The sequence below is a fragment of the Callionymus lyra genome, chromosome 11 (genome assembly GCF_982586985.1).
Source record: "Callionymus lyra chromosome 11, fCalLyr1.hap1.1, whole genome shotgun sequence".
Classification (NCBI taxonomy): Eukaryota; Metazoa; Chordata; class Actinopteri; order Syngnathiformes; family Callionymidae; genus Callionymus; species Callionymus lyra.
Genome location: NC_141828.1, coordinates 17,919,434 through 17,944,462, shown reverse-complemented (window position 1 = coordinate 17,944,462; position 25,029 = coordinate 17,919,434). Strand labels below are relative to the sequence as shown.

Sequence of the window (25,029 nt, the reverse complement as noted above, 5' to 3'; positions counted from 1 at the left end):
TTTTTTTTTCTCTGTTCATTTCACAGTAAAAAATAAAACTTAAGCTCACCTTAAATATAGTGGACACTTGGCTTTTGTGTTATTCATTTTAAATACATCCCTGGCCATCCCTTTACTCTTAATGAATTAGATTACATTATCGATTGCTAATGTATATAGATCATGTAATAGGATATTTAATTTACTCTTATTAATATATATAAGAGATCGATATGTGTATATATACTGAATATTGGTATATACCCCTGTCAGAAATGCTTCAAATTCATTAATACAATCATATTCCAGTTAAGGATCGAGACGATTAAAAAAAGCACATTATGATTAGCACAACATAGTGAAACAACTGTCTACTGCATGTCCCAGAATGCAATGTGCAAGCCCTTAATATATTAATACTCTCTATTAATATTATTTTCTTTGGCAAGAAAATTAATAGCATCACATTTTTGAATTTCCATTTGTGCTGTCAAATCAAAATGAATTGTATGTGATGGATGACAGGATTCCTGTGGGTTCATTTTGTGTAATCACGTTAAAAAAACATTGATGTTCATCAGTTTGAAACATGTTAAATGTTGCCTGAACAAACGGATGGAAGAGAAAAGGGATTAAGACCAATGCTTTTTGGTTTTTCTTTTTTCTTTTTTTTTAAATTAAATGTACTTCTTGACAACTTGACAAACTGAGATACACCCGAAAAGACATATGACAAAACTGTCCTCTTAAATAATTAGAGAAGTGCTCATTACTATTTGAACTTTAATAGAATTTGTTTAATTACTATTTCACATCATTTTTAAACCTACTAAGCTCTAATATCTAGTAAACTGACTCACAAAGCTTCAATATGATTAATGTAAAGACAATAAAAATAGTAAGAATTGTGCCTTGGTGTGCATTATCTGCATGATGATGGATTCATCTTCATTAAAAACCCTTAAATCCATATACCAGTGTAATTTATGAAGTACTTTAAAACATACAGTATAGGCAGGTTTCAAAACTTGGTGCTCCTCAGCAACTTGGCAGATCGGTTCTCTGTAAAATAGACACTTTCTCTTGTGTCCATCGTGGTTGGGACTGGCTCTAGTGAACCAGTATTTTTGATTCTGAAGACATCAAATTTGTTGGGTAACACACCCTTGTGGAAAAGAAAGTGGGTCAAGGATGAAAACAAGACGATGTTACTAAAACCAATGATCATGGAAATGGACTTCACTGGAGCATACTGTACATAGACTCCATCTTCCAGAGCATATCCTGGGAAGAGCAGGATTGGTGGAATCCCTAGTAAAGTTTCACCACTCAACAGTCTTATGAGTAGTCCTGACACCAATCCCATTATACCACCATAACCATTGGTTACTTTGATGAAAAGGATGCAAACGAGTTGAGGGACGATTAGAACGTAGGCCATGTCTGTACTCAAGAACCAAAAGAATAAAGAGCTTTTTTTAAAGTGGGTTAAGGCAGTTCCAACAACACCCACAACGACTACAGAGATCCGAATCACCCAATGGATCTCTCTGTCCGAGGCCTGTATAGGAGAGCAGAGAAGGATGAACATAAGAATCTTTGTAAGAGCATAAATTATCTGGTTAAAAAACATACCTGTGGCCTTAGGATGTTCTTGTAGATGTTCGTTGAGAAGAGCGATGATGAAGAAAGCAACACAGAGTCCGCTGATGACATCACAGCTGCGGCAATACAAGCTGTACAAATGATTGAGACATAGTTTGGAGTGAGGTGGAGCAGACTGATCGGCAGTGCAATAGCTGCTTCTCCACGTTCATAAGGAGACGGTGAGCCATAAGATGTCTGGTTCCAATCTGAAAAAGAAGAAGGTTAAGTTCTCAAATTGGATTACAGATGCTGTATTTGATTTTCTTTACTACAATAATGTTTACTAACAAAAAAGTGAAAAAGAAACAATGGAGAAAACAAGAAACATCCATACTCACATCGAGGTAATAAAGTGACATTGGAACACTATGCCCACCCCTGTTAGATAATGAGTATCATTTGTGAATGTTTTGAGAATTAATTCGTTTTGAGAATTGTAAGAAGTATTTTTTGTTATGAGGATTATAAAAGACAAAGTCCAACTAGTGGTCTTCCAAAATTAAGATGATGTATCTACTATGTTCCCTAATGAATTCCCCTTTATTGATACAGATTGAACTGTTGCATACCTGTTGATGCGGCCACAGCTCCAAACAGCATAGAAGGGATAGCAAATATTGGTAAAGAAATGGCTGCAAGCAAGCATGAACGCCTTGCTGATGAAATGTTTGGGGATGACAGAGTCCTCTGGTGTAGGCACTGATATCCCAAACTGCCAAGGCTCTGCAACATAATGTAACGTTCGTCAAAGTTCAGAGTTACGATTCTTTAAATCGAAAATAAACTGTTCATGTGTTGTAACAGTACGACAACAGTAAGACAAGGAAAATAATTTACTCTTAGCGATACTTCACTGATTTGTATAGTCTAGAAATTTGTGGTCGAATAGAAAAAATAAAAATAAAACCAAGCCTATAGTGTACACCAGTGGTCCCCAAACTAACTTATTTTTACCACCCATTTTTAGGGGGTTGATAATTCTTTGAAGTACCTAAATAAGGTTGTTTTTTTTAGGTTTTTTTTTAATATACACCTTCTTCAATTTGTTTGCTATCTAAGAAAGTTTTGTTCAAATTGATTTCATAAATAGTGTTGTTATTTATTTCCTAACTTTCTTTCTGTAAGGAACCTGGAAAGGGTTTGTGTGGCTTTCTTGAAAACAATACATTTTCACGTTTAGGCACCTCGGCTATTTTTTCTGTTATAAATTGAGCCCCTATCAAAGGACAGATTTACGTGGGAGGTTTGGGGACGTTTGCTGTCTGCTCTTCCCCTCTCTAGAGGTTGTTTGTTTCTTTGGCAGATGATAACATGCTCATCATCAGATTCAGTTAGACAATAAAATGAGTGTTTCAACGTACCAAGAAAAGGAATTGATCAATCACCAACCCAATGTTTTTGACTTTCATTTCACCAATCCATGGAGCGTGGAGGGAGTTGTTGAACAAAGTCTCGCTGATATCCAAGCTATGAGGGGTCATCAGGATGAAAGGCACGCAGAACCACTGTAGATTGAAACACAATTATTTTTAATAATTTATCAATGTGTGTAAAAGTGGGTTTCATGGTTATGTCAAGTTTTAAGTTCAGGATTTTACACAGGTAGGTGAAGGTGTGATGATACTGATCAGCTGAGTTGAAAGAACTGTATGTTGGTCAAAGGGTAAAAAAAACAAGCAGTTTTATTGTTTGTTTTAGCTTAGGCTGAGTTGTACCGCATTTCTGAATAAAATTGATAAAAACTACAGACATGAGTTGCTTCGTTGGTCTTGGATGTCACAACAGTATTTAAATATGCAGTACTTTAGGCAGAAATGTATAACAAACGCAATGGCAAGGCAATCACTGTATTTACGGTAAAATTTTGAGCACATTAAGGCTGTTTGATTAGAGATCATGGCTCATGTGCAACTTTCGCAGGCAATTTGATGCCATTTTTAAATATTTTTACATGTCTTTTAAGAAAAGGGCTTGCCAATTTTGTATTGGATGAGGCTCGTTGGAAAATACAACCCTTATTATCATGTTCCTTTTTGTTTGTTTTAAAAGCTTGTGTACAGTAAGCCTGTCACAGACACCTTAAGAAAATAAGCACATCTACCAAATCCAAATTAAAAAAACATTTAGCCATTTAGCAAAGGTTCTAAGAAACTCACCAAGCTGAAAAAAACAAGGGAGAGTTGAATAACATCAGTGTATGCCACAGAGTAGAGTCCACCTAGCAGTGTGTAGGTCACTGCCACAGCTGCAGAGATCCAGACACAAACGTTGTAATCCAAATCCAGAATAACAGCCATGACTCCTCCTGTGTGGTTACATTCACAGTATTTATTTATACATATGTTTAGAGAGCAAGGAATCATGGTCAATCAGGGAATGTTCACTTAAAAGGGGAAAATACACTTTACCTAGACCGATCAATGTTGGTGGAATATACAGCGTTTCAAGCAACACTGAGAGCATGCTGATGACTGATGTCAGGACTGGCCCATACCTCAAATGGAAAGGATCCAACATTGTCGTGTAGCGACTTTCTCTCATTCGCTTTGCAAAAACGAGACCAGCTTTGAAAGAGAAGTTAAAAGATTAAATCGAGAGGTCTACAAATGATTGTGTCTCCATGACTGCAACCATGTTTAACCTAATGATACAAAACAATTGAATATATTAAAAACAATCAACAGGGATAATTAAAAGAAAATATAGACAAGAGACTGATGGTGAATCAACCGATGATCTTCCTGCTGTCAAACAAAAAAGAAGAGGTTGGAGAAAGTACAGTGCTGAGTACTTTTCATTGGGATTTTTTGGGAATGACAATTGATGTAAGTGTACATGTATGAGTGTGCCTGTGTGCACATGTGTATGCATGCTTCTAATACTGAAGGTGTTGCAACAAGTTACATATGCTGTGTTAGTGACTGTGGAGCTTCCAATATGTTTCTCCTCTATAGATTTCAGTCCTTTATGTTCAATCTACAATAAAAAGTGCTCTGTGAACGCAAACAATTTCTATCTATCTTTTATTATAATGCCTCCGTATTTATGGGGTCCGAGTTGGGCCGCAAAGGTTTTCTTTGGGACTTAAAACTGGGCCCTGAGATAAAATAGGTTGGGGACCACTGTCCTCGAAGTTTCAAATTCAGAGGGTACATTTTGCACGTATGAACACAAACTTACCTAATGCATACGTTGTCATATAAGCCACCAACATCAATATAGCCGACAACAGTCCCTTGGATGGGGTATAGACCATTTCTGTGGTTCCGACTATGAAGCCTCCACCAACCCATGTAGCTAAAACCAAGAGAAGGAAGATTGTATGTAAAGTGAAAAAGTAAAAAGAAATAAAAAGCACTTAATTATATATTTTTTTGACTATTTGTCATCGAACCAGATTTGCATCACAACCAAATTATTTTCAGTATAGTCCATCAAGTTGTAACTTGTCCGTCCTCTCACCTGCAGGGGCTCAACTGACAAACCTTGTTCCTCTCTTCCCCTTCTCTAAGTTCTAAGTTGGGCTTCCCCAGTATAAAGTAATCCAATTAAAGTATGTGTTAGTTCAAAGATATGAATCTGTTCATTATTTAGAAAAAAAAGCCAAAGTGGCTCAATGGAAACTACAGAAAAACGATACACAGTATTTACACTCCTAATGTTTCATTTTCAATTAACAAAATTAGCAGGTGATGTTACAGATTGCATTGATCTTTCTTAATAACAAGGGCCTTCAGAGTCAGACTATAAACACCTGACAGCATGTAGTAAACACAATAATAGAACCTTGGTTATGAAGGTAACCAGGGAATTTTATTTCTGAAGACGTGCAAGTTTAGAAATGCATATGATCTCAAAAAAACTGATACCAGATTTCTATTCTAGTCAGTAAGAAGGCAAATCCATGTCCCTGCAGTTCTTAAAAATATTATAGTTGTTCAAGTGTAACTACATGTAAAGAGCCAATAGTCTCTATTTATAATATATATTTTATGTTGTCTTGCATACATACTAATGATTTAGCCTCCAAAGGTTAAGAATTTGCTCTGTTACCTGTCAAACTGAAGACTCCAACCACCCAGTTGATGTTGCGGTTCCCTAGCACTGCCATACTCGTGCTAGTGGCTCCACTCTTTTTCTGCTCCCTTCGGGCCTTATAAGAAGCCCAGATGCCACAGCCAAAGATTAAAAGGTAGAACATTGCCATAACCACAACTCCTGGGATGTTGACAGCCATGGTGCTGGATCACATCTGAAGATTTCCGGGCTCAGAGTGGGAGGGTGGATGCCTTTTTTTTTTTTTCATGTCTTTGAACCTGCTTCTCTACATTCCCTTAGTTCACTGAGACACAAAAGCAAAAATGCAATTAGTTATTACGACCTCTTTTAATGATTGCTGAGGATGACTATGAGTTCTTGTTACTGTAAGATATTACGATAACAACTTTAACAGACTAGATAAACTTTCTGCAAACATAGCAAAGTTCAGCCCACCATATACATAGTATCAATGTGACGTTGGTGAAAGTGTAACTAAAGTTGATCAGATTCACAAGTCTGTTCCTCACCAGGCTCTTGTCGACCGATTGCATGCTCGTCACTGAATTTTCTCTTTCACATGGAAAGCATTTTGGCATGGATTAAAGAGGGATGGCTGTTTTTGATCTAAAATAGTTGTGTAAAATGTGTTTATATTCAATGGTTTGTGTACATTACTGAAACCAACATTACAAGTACAATAGCGAGTTGGCAGATCCATTAACCTGTTCGCGGGCTATATGCACTCTGATGATGTCTCGTCCCTGAAGAAGGATGATGGGCGCCTGTGAGTAAATGTCAAGGATAAAGTGTGCGAATTGACCTTACATTCCAATCTCTCTGCTGCCCCTCTTTCATTCACCTCTCTCTGCCATCTGCCTGCCTCAAAACAATGGGAAGCAAAGCCATCAGTCGCTGGAACTCTCTACCACCTGAACTCTATAACTGTGACTCTCTACCACTCTTCAAGAGCGGCTTTATTCGTCATTACATATTGGTATACATACGTGGAATTTTTCGTGGTTGTGGACGACTCCGGAATTTGTAAAAAAAAAAATAGATTAAGTAAAAACAATATATACTGTAAGGAAATGATGACAATTGATAAAGGTAAGACAAAACGTATTAAGTCAACAATTAAATAGCACATTAACTTTAATTATTACTATTTTCTTTAATATAATCAAACAGTTTAGTGAATAGAATTGAAGATGACGAAAGAATGTGTGTGAAGATGAAACAGCAGGGTGGGTCAGTGAGGAAAAGAGGGAAGTCTTAGAAGTTCAACCTCTAAGTGAAACCACTAATGCAAGGAAGGATGCAAAGGTGTGGCTGATACTGGTCGACGGTGCATAGCATAGCAGAGAAACGAGTTATCCTTAAGACGTTGTTTTAGTAAAATAAACCATTGCTTTGAAGGAACAGCACTTTTTCTTTTACAAAAGTTCAGGACATGTTTATATAAGGAGTGTACCATTAGTGTGTATGGCAATTTATATCCTTGGCACTGAAGACAGTGTCAATTGGAATACTTGTCAGGATATGCAGACATGGCAAGAAATATTACAAATTACAAATATCCGGATGTTATCCGACGAATGAATGTAGTGTTAATCTGGGTGGATGATGTAATCATTTCTGCGACCTATAAACAAAAAATGGTGGATGTAGATGACATGCATTCAGACAATTTCAAGATGGAAGACTTAGCTAAGCTTAAGCATTTTCTTGATATAGATTTTTACTCCAATCTGATGGATGTGTAAGGAACCAAAACAGGTACGTGAGAGGCAGGCGGAGCTCAGAGGTACAACAGACAGTTTTGTGTTTCAAGAGAGTGACAGTGAGAAGTTAGGCCTAATAGTTTAGAGTGACCCATAATTACTGTGTAAGCCTAAGTAAGATCAGTTCTTTAGGTTCAGGAAAAATGAAGAAAGAGCCCACAGGAGCGCTTTTAACCTGTGAGACAGAATAAACAGGTATGGCCTCTACTATGCAAATGTGTATATATTCAGGGAAACTGTTGAAAAATAAAGATGACTACAAATAAAACCAAAGAGAAGTATATGAGGATAATCAGGAACCAATCATCTTAGCCAAAAAAAACACAAAACAATAGTCAGACAGAGGTGTAAATATCAGGTGATCTGCTGTGAAGTACGGAATTGTAACAATTGTATTCTGCACTACTGTTGTAGACGTCACAAGCAAACATGGAATCAAAACTGTAAAAGGTTAGCAGAAATAACGTTGGTGTCTTAAGAGCGGAAAATGCAAATTTGTGTTGTATTCTATTGTGTTTATTCTTTTTTATTTTTATTTTAGCAACCTAAGTAAAATTCAGAGATTCAGAATCATTCTTTATTTAGTGTACTCAGTTGATAAGGTACATAAATCAAAAACAAAAAAAAGTGACAACTAACAAAAAGACAATGTTAGATTGTAAAATTGTATTATACTGCTGTTAATAAACTGTAGATGTAATGTATTATTTTCGCCACAGTGAGGAGTGAGAGTTTAAGACAGAAGCTCATGTGACCTCATCACATTTTTCTTGATAAAGCCACCTCTAATTTTTAGTTTCTGTCAGTATTGTGGGAATTTGAAGTTCAGTAAGTCTTTATTAAATATGCTTTAATAAGCTAATGTTAACGCGACAATTTTACATTAAAATAAAGTGACATGTAAATCATGTTTTTAGGCATTTTAAGGGGAGAGGGGTTCTAAATGTTTGTATGTTACACAAGCTAGGATAGTCACAACTGATTGAATACACTATTTTTGAGAATAAGGTTGACACACAAGAAACTCCCGGTAGACTATTATTCCTAGTAAATAGGAAAACAGATGACAAAGTTCAGTTAGTGTCAAAATATCTCTGACCTCAAGATCATTAGCTAGACGGCTGAACAGCTGAGTTTTTGAGCTGCAGTTTTGAGGTCCACTCTCATCTGGAGAAATAGAAAATGACACGGCTGCCAAAAGAAAAAGAAAATTGCATTTAAAAAATATATGCGTTTAGTCATGAGCAATGGTAATATTTACCCGCTAGTGAGAGCATTAGTAACACTCCTTTTATTTATTTACACAGCACTTTCCTGGATATTTACAAACTGCTGTGATGCAATATGAGCCATGAGTCAACATCCGAGGAACAAATGTCATGAAATCAATAAAGTGTACAGGGATATATCTTACATTTAAAATTTTCAACAAAGTCACGTGTCATCGTTTATTTTTGTTTTTGCTTTTCAATACAAAACAACAACTCAAAATACTAAACTCAAAAAAATGCAACACAAATGGCAGTGGCCTGCTTTTTTTTGTCAGAACTGTGTTTATTTGTAGTGGTAATGGATATAATATATGAGCGGCTTGTTTTAATTCATTTCAGTTTCACTTCATTGTTTATCTTATGTTTGTAGGTTACACATTGCAATACAATCCAAAGTTGTTTTTTTAATTTAACTTAAAACTGTCTAATCTCTGTGCTGTGTGCCTTCAGTGGTGTGAGAAGCATTGCATTATCAAAGTGGTTCCAGTGTAGGGGTGAGCTCAGAATGACTCAACTCAACTAAACTTTATTTATAAAGCACTTTAAAAACAACAACAGTCGTTTACAAAGTGCTGTACAGTGACATAATAGAAAGCATAGTTAAAACACACAAAGGTGAAAACAATATCAAATAAAACAAGTAAAAAGCACTCAAAACAGCTCAGAGTCTCATGCTGTGTAAAAAGGCGTGGGAATAAAAGTGTGACCTTGTCCAGCTCGGGCCTGATGTTGACAAACAATTCATTGAAACTATTTGTTATGACTCGTTGGTTCTCTTCCTGTCCCAGTTTTAATGAACTGTCTGTACAGAGTGTTTTTTTTCCGCAAGCATTTATCTATGTTTTTTTAAGCCATGGTTTCCATTCCTTATTCTGATGCGTGTTTCTTTTTTCACAAGACAAAGTTTGCAGAAAGGAATCATATGGTTTATTCACATCTGTTTCATTATAAATATTGTTCCAGTTTTGCTTAAGTAGTTCATTGTTTAGAGTATTCATTACTTTTTCTGTCCTGACTCTAATGTATGTGTTTTTATTCAGTGTCTGTCTCGCAGTGTTTTCCAAGTTATATGTAGCAAAGATTGATAGGTGGTGACTTATGTCATTAATCAGGAGACCTCTTGCTATATCATTAGCGTTAGTTAAAATGTTATCAATTAGAGAAGCACTGTGTGTTGTGATCCTGCTTGTGATAAGAGGTTGTAAGCCAATTGTGAACATTATATTGGTGTGCTCATCAATTAGCGTGTTTTCGTTTGGATTGAGCAGGTCTTTTTGCGTGAACTTGTGGGAGCCTGCTACAATTGCCAACCATAATATAAACCTTATTTTTAGGGATGCCCCTGACTTCACTTTCAAAGCCTTTTTTTTCTCTGTTCATTTCACAGTAAATAATAAAACATAATTTCACCTTAAATAAAGTGTACACTTGGCTTTTGTGTTATTAGTTTTAAATACATCCCTGACTTTACTCTTAATGAATTAGATTAAAGTCTATATTGCTAATGTATATAGATCATGTAATAGGATATTTACTTTACTCTTATTAATATATATAAGAGATCGATATGTGTATATATACTGTATATTGGAATCACACTAAAGGATCCCAGAGCCCATACCCCTGTCAGAAATGCTTCGAATTCATTAATACAATCTGATTCCAGTTATGTCAGACGATTAAAAAAAAGCACATTATGACTAGCACAACATACTGAAACAACTGTCTACTGCATGTCCCAGAATGCAATGTGCAAGCCCTTAAGAAATTCATACGCTCTATTAATATTATTTTCTTTGGAAAATTAATGGCATCACATTTTTGAATTTCTATTTGTGCTGTCAAATCAAAATGAATTGTATGTGATGGATGACAGGATTCCTGTGGGTTCATTTTGTGCAATCAAAAAATAACAAAACATTGATATTTATCAGTTTGAAACATGTTTAATGTTGCCTGAAGAAACAGATGGAAGAAATAAGGGAGTAAGATGTTTTTTGTTTTTCATTTATTACTAATTACTATTTCACATCATTTTTAAACCTACTAAGCTCTAATATCTAGTAAACTGACTCACAAAGCTTCAATCTGATAATGTAAAGACAATAAGACTAGTAAGAATTGTGCCTTGGTGTGCATTATCTGCATGATGATGGATTCATCTTCATTAAAAACCCTTAAATCCATATACCATTGTAATTTATGAAGTACTTTAAAACATACAGTATAGGCAGGTTTCAAAACTTGGTGCTCCTCAGCACCTTGGCAGATCGGTTCTCTGTAAAATAGACACTTTCTCTTGTGTCCATCGTGGTTGGGACTGGCTCTAGTGAACCAGTATTTTTGATTCTGAAGACATCAAATTTGTTGGGTAACACACCCTTGTGGAAAAGAAAGTGGGTCAAAGATGAGAACAAGACGATGTTACTAAAACCAATGATCATGGAAATGGACTTCACTGGAGCATACTGTACATAGACTCCATCTTCCAGAGCATATCCTGGGAAGAGCAGGATTGGTGGAATCCCTAGTAAAGTTTCACCACTCAACAGTCTTATCAGTAGTCCTGACACCAATCCCATTATACCACCATAACCATTGGTTACTTTAATGAAAAGGATGCAGACGAGTTGAGGGACGATTAGAACGTAGGAGATGTCTGTACTCAAGAACCAAAACAATAAAGGGCTGTTTTTAAAGTGGGTTAAGGCAGTTCCAACAACACCCACAACGACTACAGAGATCCGAATCACCCAATGGATCTCTCTGTCTGAGGCCTGTATAGGAGAGCAGAGGAGGATGAACATAAGAATCTCTGTAAGGGCATCAATTATTTATTATCTGGTTAAAAAACGTACCTGTGGCCTTAGGATGTTCTTGTAGATGTTCGTTGAGAAGAGCGATGATGAAGAAAGCAACAAAGAGTCCGCTGATGACATCACAGCTGCGGCAATACAAGCCGTACATATGATTGAGACATAGTTTGGAGTGAGGTGGAGCAGAATGATCGGCAGTGCCATAGCTGCTTCCCCACGTTCATAAGGAGACGGTGAGCCATAAGATGTCTGGTTCCAATCTGAAAAAAGGAGCAGGTTAAGTTCTCAATATGGATTACAGATGCTGCATTTGATTTTCTTTACTGTTGTTTACAAACAAAAAAGTGAAAAAGAAAAAATGGAGACGACAAGAAACATCCATACTCTCATCGAGGTAATAAAGTGACATCATAAAGAATTGGAAAAAATGTATAAAACTCTGTTTTTGTGTGATGTTCTGTATTATAACTTGTTTCTTCCCAAATGGTGTTCTTAAACTGGTTATTGAGGATGTATTGACTGCCCATAGCTGATGACAATTCTGACAAACTGTGGCAGCACTTAAGTTTGTAATGAAGGATGAATGTGAGAAACGAAGCATTGAGTCTTCAATCTTTCTGCTGGGTTGTCGACTTTTCACAGGCCATAAAAGGGAGAGCAAAGTAGATCACTGACCAAAATGAATCTGTGAAAAACCAAGTTGACCTGTCACAGACAACACTGCTAATACGAAGTGTGGTTATGCAATAACAGCAGTAATATGACAGTGAGGGTGATGAGGAGAGGAATATTTTGGTTTCAACCAAAAGCGCCCTCAGTTAAAAAAAATTGGTTCCTGCTGAAACTAGCAATACCAGTGCGACAGTCAACTGAGTACACTCCTTAGATTCCTAAATTATACAATGTTGTCCTCTTGATTGGTTGGAACACAGACCAGAACTCACTGTGTCCCTTTGTGGAACCCGATGCCCAACCCTGATAGATAATTAATATCCTTTGTGAATGTTTTGAGAATTAATTAGTTTTGAGAATTGTAAGAAGTATTTTTTGTTATTAGGATTATAAAAGACAAAGTCCAATCTAGTGGTCTTCCAAAATTAAGGCGAAGTATCTTCATCTACTATGTTCCCTATTGAATTCCCCTTTATTGATAGAGATTGAACTGTTGCTTACCTGTTGACGCGGCCACAGCTCCAAACAGCATAGAAGGGATAGTAAATATTGGTAAAGCAATGGCTGCAATCAAGCATGAACGCCTTGCTGATGAAATGGTTGGGGATGACAGAGTCCTCTGGTGTAGGCACTGATTTCCCAAACAGCCCAGGCTCTGTAACATAATGTAACGATTGTCAAAGTTCAGAGTTACGATTCTTTAAATCGAAAATAAACTGTTCATGTGTTATACACAAAATATTCTGCATAATTTAAGACATGTTAACAGTACGACAACAGTAAGGAAGGAACAAGGAAAATAAGTTACATTTTATGGGTACTTAACTGATTTGTATAGTCTAGAAATTTGAGGTCAAATAGAAAAAAATGACTAAATAAAACCAAGCCTATAGTGCACCCCAGTGGTCTCCAAACTACTATTTTTTACCACCCATTTTTAGGGGGTTGATAAGTCTTTGAAATACCTCCATAAGTAAGGTTTTTGTTTTTTTTAATATACACGTACTTCAATTTGTTTGCTATCTAAGGAAGTGTGGTTCAAATTGATTTCATAAAAAGTGTTATTTATTTCCTGACTTTCTTTCTGTGAGGAACCTAGAAAGGGTTTGTTATGTGTGGCTTTCTGAAAACACTCACACTTTTTCTGTTAAAAATTGAACCCCTATCAAAGTACACATTTCCGTGGGAGGTTTTGGGACGTTTGCTGTCTGCTCTTCCCCTCTCTAGAGGTTGTTTGTTTCTTTGGCAGATGATAACATGCTCGTCATCACATTCAGGTAGTCAATAAAATGAATGTTTAAGAACGTACCAAGAAAAGGAATTGATCAATCATCAATCCAATTTTTTTGACTTTAATTTCACCAATCCATGGAGCGTGGAGGGAGTTGTTCAACAAAGTCTCACTGATATCCAAGCTATGAGGGGTCATCAGGATGAAAGGCACGCAGAACCACTGTTGATTGAAACACAATTATTTTTAATAGTTTATCAATGTGTGTAAAAGTGGGGTTTATTGTTATGTGAAGTTTTAAGTTCAAGATTCAGGATACACAGGTAAGCGAAGGTGTCATGAGACTGATCAGTTGAGTTGACAGAACTGTGTGTTGGTCAAAGGGTAAAAAAAAAACAAGCAGTTTTGTTGTTTGTTTTAGCTTAGGCTGAGTCGTACAGGATTTCTTAATAAAATTGATAAAAACTAAAGACATATTAGTAGCTTCGTTGGTCTTTGATGTCACAACAGTATTTAAATATGCTGTACTCTAAGCATAAATGGATAACAAACGCAATGGCAAGGGACCACTGTATTTACGGAAAAATGTTGAGCATATTAAGACTGTATGATTAGAGATCATGGCTCATTTGCAACTTTTGCGGGAAATTTTGATGCCATTTCTAAATATTTTCATTATTGGATGAGGCTCGTTGGAAAAAACAATCCTTAGTATCATGTTCCTTTGTGTGTTTTAAACGCTTCTGTACAGTAAGCCCATGTAGGTTATAATGTGGAAAGCGCCTGTGACTTGGAAACTGGAAGAGTAAACATTTCACTGTTATATTTCCAAATCACAGAAAATAAGCACATCTACTAGATCTCAATTTAAAAAAATATTTAGTCATTTAGCAAAGGTTCAAAGAAACTCACCAAGCTGAAAAAAACAAGGGAGAGTTGAATAACGTCAGTGTATGCCACAGAGTAGAGTCCACCTAGCAGTGTGTAGGTCACTGCCACAGCTGCAGAGATCCAGACACAAACGTTGTAATCCAAATCCAGAATAACAGCCATGACTCCTCCTGTGTTGTTACATTCACAGTATTTCTTTATACACATGTTTAGAGAGCAAGGAATCATGGTCAATCAGGGAATGTTCACTTAAAAGGGGAAAATACACTTTACCTAGACTGATCAATGTTGGTGGAATATACAGCATTTCAAGCAACACTGAGAGCATGCTGATGAATGATGTCAGGACCGGCCCATACCTCAAATGGAAAGGATCCAACATTGTCGTGTAGCGACTTTCTCTCATTCGCTTTGCAAAAACGAGACCAGCTTTGAAAGAGAAGTTAAAAGATTAAATCGAGAGCTCTAAAAATGATTGTGTCTCCCTGACTGCAACCATGTTTAACCTAATGATACAAAAAAAGTGAGCATATTAAAAACCACTTACAGGGAATCATGAAAAAGTGAATCTAAAAATATAAGTAAAATTAACCAATAAATAGCAATGACACATAATGTTTAAAATTTAAAACGATATGAAACATTTTCAAATGTTCTTTTCATCGTATTTTTTTTTTCATTCGAGTATTTTACATGAGACAAGGAAATGAGCGATAAGAACTTTTGTTATTATCGGCCGGACCTAATTGCAGTGGACCGCAATGCACTTGACTCGTTTACGCTTGGCGTTGATAGCAAAAGCTGGAGTAGAAAAAATGGATATCTGTTTCATATGCTGTTAGTGACTGTGGAGCTTCCAATATGTTTCTCCTTTTTAGATTTCAGTCCTTTATGTTCAATCTTCAATAAAAAAGTGCTCTGAGAACGCAAACAATTTCTATCTATCTTTCATTATAATGTCTTCGCATTTTTGGGGTCAGAGTTGGGCCGCAAAGTTCTTTGACACTTAAAAGTGGGCCCTGAGATAAAATAAGATGGGGACCACTGTCCTCGTTATTTCAAATTCAGAGGGTACATTTTGCATGTATGAACACAAACTTACCTAATGCATACGTTGTCATATAAGCCACCAACATCAATATGGCCGACAACAGTCCCATGGATGGGGTATAGACCATCTCTGTGGTTCCGACTATGAAGCCTCCACCAACCCATGTAGCTAAAACCAAGAGAAGGAAGATTGTAAGTAAAGTGAAAAAGTATAAAGAAATAAAAGGCACTTGACTATATATTTTTTGACCATTTGTCATCGAACCAGTGTTGCATTACAACCAAATTATTTTCAGTACAATCCATCAAGTTGTAACTTCTCCGTCCTCTCACATGCAGGGGCTCACCTGACAAACCTTGTTCCTCTCTTCCCTTCCTCTTAGTCAAAAGTCGGGCTTTCCCAGTATAAACTCAATTCAATGATTACAGTATGTGTTAGTTCAAACACATGAATCTGTTCATTATTTAGAAAAATAAGCCAAAGCGGCTCAATGGAAACTCCAGAAAAACGATACACAGCATTTACACTCCTAATGTTTCATTTTCAATTACCAAAATTATCAGGTGATGTTACAGAGTGCATTGATCTTTCTAAGCAACGAGGGCCTTGAGAGTCAGACTATAAACACCTGACAGCATGTAGTAAACAAAATAATAGAGCCTTGGTTATGAAGGTAACCAGGGGATTTTATTTTTGAAGACGTGCAATTTTGTAAATACATATGATCTCAGAAAATTGATATCTGATTTCTATTCTAGTCAGCAAGAAAGCAAATCCATGTCCCTTCAGTTATTATAAATATTATTATAGTTGTTCAAATGTAACTTCATATAAAGAGCCAATAGTCTCTATGTTTAATATATTTTATGTTGTCTTGCATAGACTAATGATTTAGCCTCCAAGGTTTATTTAATCTATGTCATGCCTCAACATCTTTTAAGAATAATGAACTAGTTAAGAATTTGCTCTGTTACCTGTCAAACTGAAGACTCCAACCACCCAGTTGATGTTGCGGTTCCCTAGCACTGCCATACTCATGCTAGTGGCTCCACTTTTTTTCTGCTCCCTTCGGGCCTTAAAAGAAGCCCAGATGCCACAGCCAAAGACTAAAAGGTAGAAAATTGCCAAAACCACAACTCCTGGGATGTTGACCGCCATGCTGCTGGATCACAAATGATGTTTTCATTCAAGATTTCCGGGCTCAGAGTGGGAGGGTGCATGCCTTTTTTTTAATTCTTTGAACCTGCTTCTCTACATTCCCTTAGTCCACTGAGACCCAAAAGCAAAAATGCAATTAGTTAACAATGCCTAGTATGCCTCCAGGACCTCATTTAATTATTGGTGAGGATGACTATGAGTTCCTGTTATGTAAGATAAGATATTACGATAACAACTTTACCAGACTAGATAAACTTTCTGCAGACATAGCAAAGTTATCTCGATCGCTTAAATAGCTTTCAAACACCCTGGATAGGAGACCACTCAACTACTCCAACCTATTCAACCCCCGTTGAACTAGCTCTAGACTAATCACCAATGAGACCTTATCCATCACAGTGATTGTTCGGAAAAAATTAACTAGCACTGACTATACTGCCAAATACCTGTGGAGCCTCTCAGCACAGAAACACAATGAGAGCTAACTGGACTACACACCGGCTGGCAGAGCCTCCATACCAGGATATTGGGAGACACCGCTCAAATCCCAAATATCCCCAAATTTATGATGGCTACTTGGCTTACCGAAAAAGTAAGTCTACATTAATCAACCATAGGCCAAGTATCCTAACTAGTTTAGGAATCTGGAAAAACGTCAGATGCCTCGTAGAGGGAGCTGGTTATACTTCCAACCCTACTCTGAATCCCAGGGGTTACCAGGTCATGTAACTCCGTCTCCTCTGCCTATCAATTCCACTTAAATTCTAATCAACGTTTTTTCAACGATGCTTCTTCTTCCCGGGACACGATAGTGTCGTCTACACTTAAAACAACAACAAACAACAACTGACCATGCAATACCCCATAAAACGAGCATCAGCTTAAGAAAGCAGTATTGAAAAATATAATCTAAATTTGTGACAGAACCAGAGACTTACGTTTATTCTTCCAGGCAACAAAAACTAATATAAAATATAAATATATGTAATCTTTCCTAACCAAAAATATAAACTAACAAAAATCTATGTAAAAAATAAGATATAATCTTTCTCACCTGATTCCTGAAGTAAGGTATAGTTGCCGGCCTGGTTGCCTGGAGAACAATCAGCTCAGAGTTTGTCTAGGAATAAAAAGGGCCTTCAGACCACCAGACCACGCCAAGGGTCACAGGAGCAAGTTGTGGGGATTTTGTGTTCCGGTGAACCGACCCCTCCCCAGTCTCGTACGCGATGGTGGAGAATGAGAATTTAAGAAAAATGCTTGTTTAGTGAATTATGCAGAAGTCAGAGACAAACTTACGTGAACACGGGCGCTAGCAAGCAGAGAGATCTATCGCGGACGCTTTCGAATGCCAGAACGCAAATATCTCACAGAATAGTGGATCTTTTATAGTATGAATATTCAGGTTAACTCCTCTAGTCAATTGTGCATGTAGGATTGGTCAGTAACTGTAAACACTTGATTCTAAGATTGCCGCCGCATCTGGTCGTCGTGGAAATTTACCAAAGTTTGTTGTCTTCTAGGGAAAATCTGTTCCCAGTTACTTGCTGGCCTGTTGTGTCTTTTCAGGTTCCCACAGACTTTCTGGGAATCTGGGATTGATTACAGTAAAGTTGTTTCCTTACATTACATTACGTACGAGACTGCGGAGAGGTCTGTTCACCGGAACACACAATCCCCACAGTACAAAATATACAAGAGAAAGAATACTAATACTAATAAACACAGTGCAGAAACTTGAATGAGAATAAACCCTAAAACTCATGTGTTCTGCCTTGCATACTCATTAATTCCATGTTAAACTGTTGATTCAAAGATAAAATATAAATTTCATGTATATTTTAGTTAAAGTATAGAATATATTTCCCTTCAAATGTATAAACATGTATGTAATCTAACCGTGTTGTGTGGGTTTACCCTGGGCACTCCGGTTTCCTCCCACAGTCCAGAAACATACAGAGGTTGATTGAGAATTTGGGGAAATTGTCCATAGGTATGAGTTTGTGTGTGAATGTCTTCGTGTGCCCTGCGACAGACTGGCGTCCTGTGCAGGGTGTCCCCTGCCTGTCGCCCAATGAAACTGGGATGAAACTTTGCCTCTAGGTAAGAATACCTTAAAAAGTTGAAGAACATCCTTTGAGTCTTAGTCCAAAGAAAACTATTACATTTACCTGGATAAAAACAATGAATTGGCCTTATCAATTAATTATGTTTATATTAAACACAAGTTTAAATCAAACTCTTGAAGTCACTACTTGTTCTTGTGATTAATGTTCTTTACTGAAAAAGAGGCTCTTAAATTGATTATAAAAAAAATATGAGATATTGTAAAGGCAACTAACGTACTTATTAAAGGATTTATTAAAAGCAACAAAGAGAAAAGGGAGAACAGTTAAGGAAAATGTAATGGAATGATGATGCTATTGAAGAAGGAACCAAGAGGTTGTTGACTGGAAATTAAGGTCAACGGGATGATGGATTTTATTAACTGTGGGTCGAAGCCCAGCAGGTAATTCACAAAGCAATCCGTATGATCATCAGATTCTTATCACCATTCACATGACTTCATACAGGACACAAGGGGGTCCGCCCTCCAGATCTAAGGTGTAGTCTACTGAGCGTTCTAATTCTCTCATTGTTACTACCCCTCTTCCCGTGTCCATGTTTCTTATTCCAATGATGGCTTCATATGTTTGTTCGGAATTCACCGGTTGGTCTTTTCTAACCCTAATCCTTAGCACCTGGTCTAAAACTTCTATTGCAACTTAACAACTGTTCACTATTAAAATAACTGTTACTACCTTAAAATTTACTTAAACTTCAAAATGGAAAAACTTTCAAAATGTCTTGCCTTAAATTTCAAAATGGCTTCTCTTTCAAAATGGCTTCTTTTAAATGTAGAAATGATTTATTATTCAACCTGGCTATTTTTCCAAAATGGCTTCTCTTTTAAAATTACTTATTTTTTCAAAATGGTTACTTTTCCAAAATGGCTTCTCTTGGGCTACAAAACTAGTTATTTTTCAAAATGGTTACTTTTCCAAAATGTCTTCTGTTAAATTTCAAAAATGGCTTCTGTTGGACTACAAATGATCACTCTGATTCAAAATGGCATCACCTTATCTTCAAAATGACGTTTTTAATTCAAAATGGAGAATCTCTGTAATCGGAGTGGGTTGGTTGTATCCTCTAGTCCCACCCCTCTAGTGTCTTTCATATCTTCCTGATTTGGCCTCAGTCTAGTTTTGACCACTCTGGTCAATAGTCCTCTCTGAAAACTGTTTCAACATTGTGGTCCAGAGGACCCTACGGGCAACGCCCTTCTCCTCAATTTTTAACTGCGACACACACTAAAATATTACGAGGCCCAAATTTCCCCATTCAAACCTGTTACTCCAAGTAAACCAGATCTCAATTCTAACTGCGTCACACACTTCAGAATCAACTATTTCAATCTCCCTTTGGGCCTGTAACTCAGACAAAGTCTTAATACAATTCTAAATGCATCACAATTTTCAAACACAATAACTGAGAGTGATTATTATAATAACCCTTTACCCCACCACAATGCTTGCTTTGATATCATGTAAGGAACAATATTAATTAATCAGGAAGTAACTGACTATATAGGCTTTTATGATTGTCAACTTCTGGGAAAGCTTTACAACTTATTTTAAGCTAATCTTGCTACCTTTGATCAATTTGAAAAATCCCAACAAATCAGTCAATGCAAAAGTGACAATGTTACAGTTTCTTACGTCGTCCAGAGGAGAGAGGATGTCGGTTGAGGTGAGGAGGATGATGAAGAGGTGAGCAGCAGCAGGCGCATAAAGCAAAGGCCCTGGATCCAGTGGCGTTGTGGCGTGAATTAGCAGCGACCACGGTGAAGACGACTTGGCTGCGGAAAACGCTGACGGTCTTCTTCGTTCTTCATTTGTTGCAGGTTGGCAAAGTTCTTTCTCCACCGAGTTGGCGTAACCGACCAGAAACATACTGTAGCTCTAGACACATGGATCTTCTCTGGAAGAGCAGTTTAGTCGCTTGGTGGAGCCGGCTCTTTCTAACGATCAAAATGATATCAAACATTACATGTTATGAAAACACAATATAGAGATGTATGTTCAAACAGCATATAGACATCAAAACACTTTTATGTTTGGTTATATAGTTCATTTGACATTCTTCTTTGGCTTCTCTGTATCTGAAAATATTTTATTGAACAAGAAAATTAGTCATCCGGTGATTCTGGTTCTCTGTGGTCATTTTGGCTCACCGGCCATGTGTGGAGGATGGTCGGCCTTTTTGATGCCAGAAGATTGATAGTGAAAGGTCTGCACTTAAAAGTAGTAAAATGAGGGCTATGGTGTTTTAGTGTTAGCTAACACAAACATGAAGGATTTCACTACATAGTCATCCTTTGAAAAAAAAAAAAAAACTCATATAATACATTAGGAAAAACAGACTTGTCTCACATGCACAGTGGATAATGTCCCTGGTGCCTACTTACATCATTGTTTAAGACGATATGTGGGGTATAGGCCAACTTAAAAGATACTGTTATGTTAAAATTAGTGCTTGTTAACATTTGGACAGTGGACAGACCATCTTTTTTTAAATTGTAGATGTTGGTTGTAATAGTTCGTTTTGTCTTAGATTAGGGAGGTAGGACACTATTCATTTAATTATGACAACAGAAAAAATAAAATGTAATAACTTTGAAAGAAGATCATTATGCTTTACTATATTCATTGCCCTTTTCAAATCCAAGAAGACTCCCACAGCAAACCCACTATCTAGTCTCTGATTAGCTGCAGAAACATCTCAAGGCTGCACAGTGGAAACAGAAGGCACCTTCTGCTCCTGGAGCTGACATTTAAACTTCATTGTAAAGGCTGTGAATAATTATGTACATGTCATTCTCTGTTATTTTATTGTTAATACATTTGGCAAAAGTTGAAATTAACATTGTCATTATGGGGTATTTTGTGTAGAATTTTGAGGAAAACATACATTTAATCCATTTTGAAACAAAGTTGTAACATACAAATCGTGGAAAAGATGAAGCGCTGTTAATACTTTCCGGGTTTACTGTACTTTGCTTAGATACATTAGTTAGAACAGTTCAGGAAAAATTGCCAAAGTGGGGCTTGGTTCAGAAAAGAACCCCCCACCAATTTGTATACTCCTGTCACTTGTCATAGTAAAGACTAAGAACCTAGTTAAAATTGTTGTTTTCCAGAACTGACATATTTATGCTGGACGCTCCACGCCAAACACTAAAATATACATTACCAAAAACTCTGGATCACTCCTGCATATTACAGATCCTATGTTTTCCATCTCGAAGCATAAGAGGGATGTACCTCTTTTGTATCTCCAAAGGATGAATTTATCCTCATTCCCTGCACACTTTAAATGGATCACAGTTTACCATGTCATTCATTTTTGGAGAGGAGTGTAGTTTATAACAGCAAACTTTACAGACCAGATTTACTGTTTGCAGACGGAGCAAAGTGCACAATATTCCTGAGTTGCATTTAGGCATTCATTTGTCAGCAGGTCACCTCGACCTAAACAGAAAAATTGCCAGGCACTGATTTGCCAATGAGATTGTTGTTTCAACCAGGTTGTTAAATACGTTCTTATTATCATTTTTCTTTGGGGCTTCGTGAAACTGGGGCAGATGTTAATAGTTCCAATTTTTAAAGAATGAAAAGAGAGTTAAAATTTGAGTCTTTTACAAAACTATTTTTTGGCACACAGTGCCTTAAAAAACCATTCATACACCTTTCATTTGTTTGTCACTTTACAACCAAAAACTTGTGATATATCAATAGAAAGTAGCACACAATTGTGAAGTGGAATGAAAATATGAGACTTTAAAAAAACCAAGACAAATAATAAGTGTTCGTACATATTCAGCCCCTGTACTTTGCCATCTAAGATCTACAATTAAATGCCTTTAGTAGTCACCTAAATGTTTCCTGTGAATTAAATCTTGTTTCCTATCCTATCCTAACCAGCATTAAGGTTTGTCGTCAATCCTGGGAGTTTCTGTGGGGTTCATTTTATAAACAAAGCGGGGCCTGATCAGAGCTTGCTGGAGGGGGAGTGAAGCCATTTTAAGTCATAATGGACTCTGTTCTTGTAATAACTTCCAAACATTGTCAAAATCAAGGACTTCAATAGGAGCTATTTGTTGATGAGTCCTTATGAAACAGTGGTGTACTGAAGACAGTGTATCATAATACAGCGTCTAGAAGAAAGAGACAGGCAACATCTCTTCATATGGGGGAGTAGCTCTGAGTCAGATCAAGTGGATTCAGGCCCTCTCAGCATGCCCCCAGGACTCCAGGACAAACATGTGGCAAAAACTGGTTAGTATAATTTGGTGTGTATTTTTAAAAAATAATAGTAATTATTTAGTTGTAAGTCTTGATTTTATTTCCTCTCTAGCTGATATAAAGCATTACATATTTCTCATTATTTTTCATGACTTTTTCTCCCGGAGTTTAATCAGGACCACTGCACCTGTTGCTCTCCCTCACCAGCTACAACTGATCAACTTAAACTGTGGATCTTGAAGCCACCTCTTACTTAGCAACTGGTGCCAAATTGTTACCTTTGACCATCACTCTTTGTTTTGCAGCCTTTATTTGCTCTCTCTCTGGTTTGTGGTGCATTTTTAGTCTACAAGTATATTCTGTTTTCCACAGTGTTAAACACAAACATGATATATAATATTTCCACGATGAACATTAATAGATTAACATTATAGAACAATTTAACAAAACAATAAAAACCTTTATAAGATTGCATTCTCTAGTCTAGTTTTTAGGCAATGCAAAAAAGTGTGAATTCCATGCCAACACCATCTTGTTCTTGGGTAACATCATCTCACCTGAGAGGGTCACCATGGATCCAATCACATTTTCTTGCTTTAAGTTAGTGGCCCTTAGCCCAAGACCGATGGCCATTACAATCGGTGCACTTACTCATCCACCAGAACCACACAAAAGGATTTACAAGTTAGGAAATTAATCCATGAGCACAACTGTAGCTCAGGCTGACAGGAGTGGAAGAAACTAAACAAAGCCACTAAAATAACTAAGAGATAAGTTCAGCTGTGAAGCAGCTAAACCTAGGGGGGAACTAAACTTGTCGTATTTACACTGACTAAATGTTAACATGCAGTATTACAGAAAAGTTAATAATTTATTCATTTTGAAAGACACTCTCTGCTTCATACGATTAGGCTCCAATCTATTTATTAAACAAAACATGGTAGGATCTTTCAATCTTGGAGTGCCATCAAGTGGCCTTTCATGAGGCGCATCACTACCTGTGCATACATTTATAGCAATTATTAGTTATATGATCAAATGGATTTAATCAATTATTATATGAAACATGATAATCATTTACAAGAGTTTCTTTTTTTTTTTAATCTCAATAACTATATTATCTGATCCGGTAAAAACTTGTTTGATTAGACCAGTAAATAATTTAGCTACATATGAAACCTGTTAAATAATGTTCATTATTTAGTTGATGTCAGGAAAAAATGCCTGAGTGTAATTAAAAATCCATTGTTAAGTGTATTAATTAAACAAAGTAAAAATGTGTGATTGTTTCAAACCACATAGTGTTACTAAAACTGATGTAAAGGTTGAAACAAATCAATAAATATGACAACTGGCTGCCCAAAGACATGATGGTTGTCAGAGTGCTTGAACAGATCATGGTTATATGCCAGTTCTTCAAGATTCAGGAGTATTTAATGTTATTTGACAACATTTTTAGAAGTATAGTAACACATTTTCTTTTTCGAAAGAGACTAGATGTTAATTCTGATTGAGCTTACTAGTTTATCAAACAAATCAAAGCATACGATGGTTTCATTAAATGCTCATGCATTCTTATTCATAAAAGTCACCCCAAATTATTATTAAAGAATTAGATTTACTCTGTCAGCTGGCATAGTAAAGACTCCAACCAATAGGTTGAGGTTCCAACTTCCCAGCACCACAACTGTTGCTGGCCATGATGCAGGAATAAGAGGTAACATTTTCATCCAAAATTTCAGGTATCACAGCAGGAGGAGGATGGCCCTTTTTTTCTGTAAAGGGCCAGCTTCTCAATATTCCAGTGAACGCCTGATAGTGGTTTGACTCAACGGCCACTAGATAGCACTATACGTGTAAAAATGGAGCCAGGTTTCATTGAATTGGTGGATTAGACTCCACACGCAAAGGTTTGGCTGTCACTTGAGACCGACACTTAAAAACAGATAATATCTGCATCCTGCTCTCTGGGGTTTAGTCCAACTGTCTCTGAGCCGTGACATTAAAATTTAAGAGCAGAAGACACCCTGTGTATCATGTTTTGACCTAAATGTCAACTGTAACCTATCAGGTAGCATGTAAACATGGCGTTTATGTATTGCAAGACTTCATCTCTTAAGTTCAAGTTCAAGTTCTTTCATTTGTCA

The 25,029-nt window shown here is 36.7% G+C and overlaps 2 protein-coding genes across 2 annotated transcripts; both read right to left on the bottom strand.

Moving 5' to 3' along the window:
• Nucleotides 1-907: 907 nt before the first annotated feature.
• Nucleotides 908-5,866, bottom strand: LOC148069430 (high affinity choline transporter 1-like). Its single transcript, XM_087803381.1, has 8 exons — nt 5,680-5,866; nt 4,807-4,923; nt 4,035-4,190; nt 3,783-3,931; nt 2,988-3,131; nt 2,196-2,349; nt 1,615-1,832; nt 908-1,540 (listed from the first exon to the last, which is right to left on the bottom strand). The coding sequence occupies exons 1-8, from the start codon at nt 5,861-5,863 to the stop codon at nt 1,001-1,003; spliced, it is 1,662 nt and encodes a 553-aa protein (XP_087659507.1). The 5' UTR covers nt 5,864-5,866; the 3' UTR covers nt 908-1,000.
• A 5,090-nt stretch (nt 5,867-10,956) lies between these two features.
• Nucleotides 10,957-16,541, bottom strand: LOC148069429 (high affinity choline transporter 1-like). Its single transcript, XM_087803283.1, has 8 exons — nt 16,355-16,541; nt 15,432-15,548; nt 14,603-14,758; nt 14,351-14,499; nt 13,517-13,660; nt 12,709-12,862; nt 11,578-11,795; nt 10,957-11,496 (listed from the first exon to the last, which is right to left on the bottom strand). The coding sequence occupies exons 1-8, from the start codon at nt 16,536-16,538 to the stop codon at nt 10,957-10,959; spliced, it is 1,662 nt and encodes a 553-aa protein (XP_087659409.1). The 5' UTR covers nt 16,539-16,541.
• Between the last annotated feature and the right edge of the window lie 8,488 nt (nt 16,542-25,029).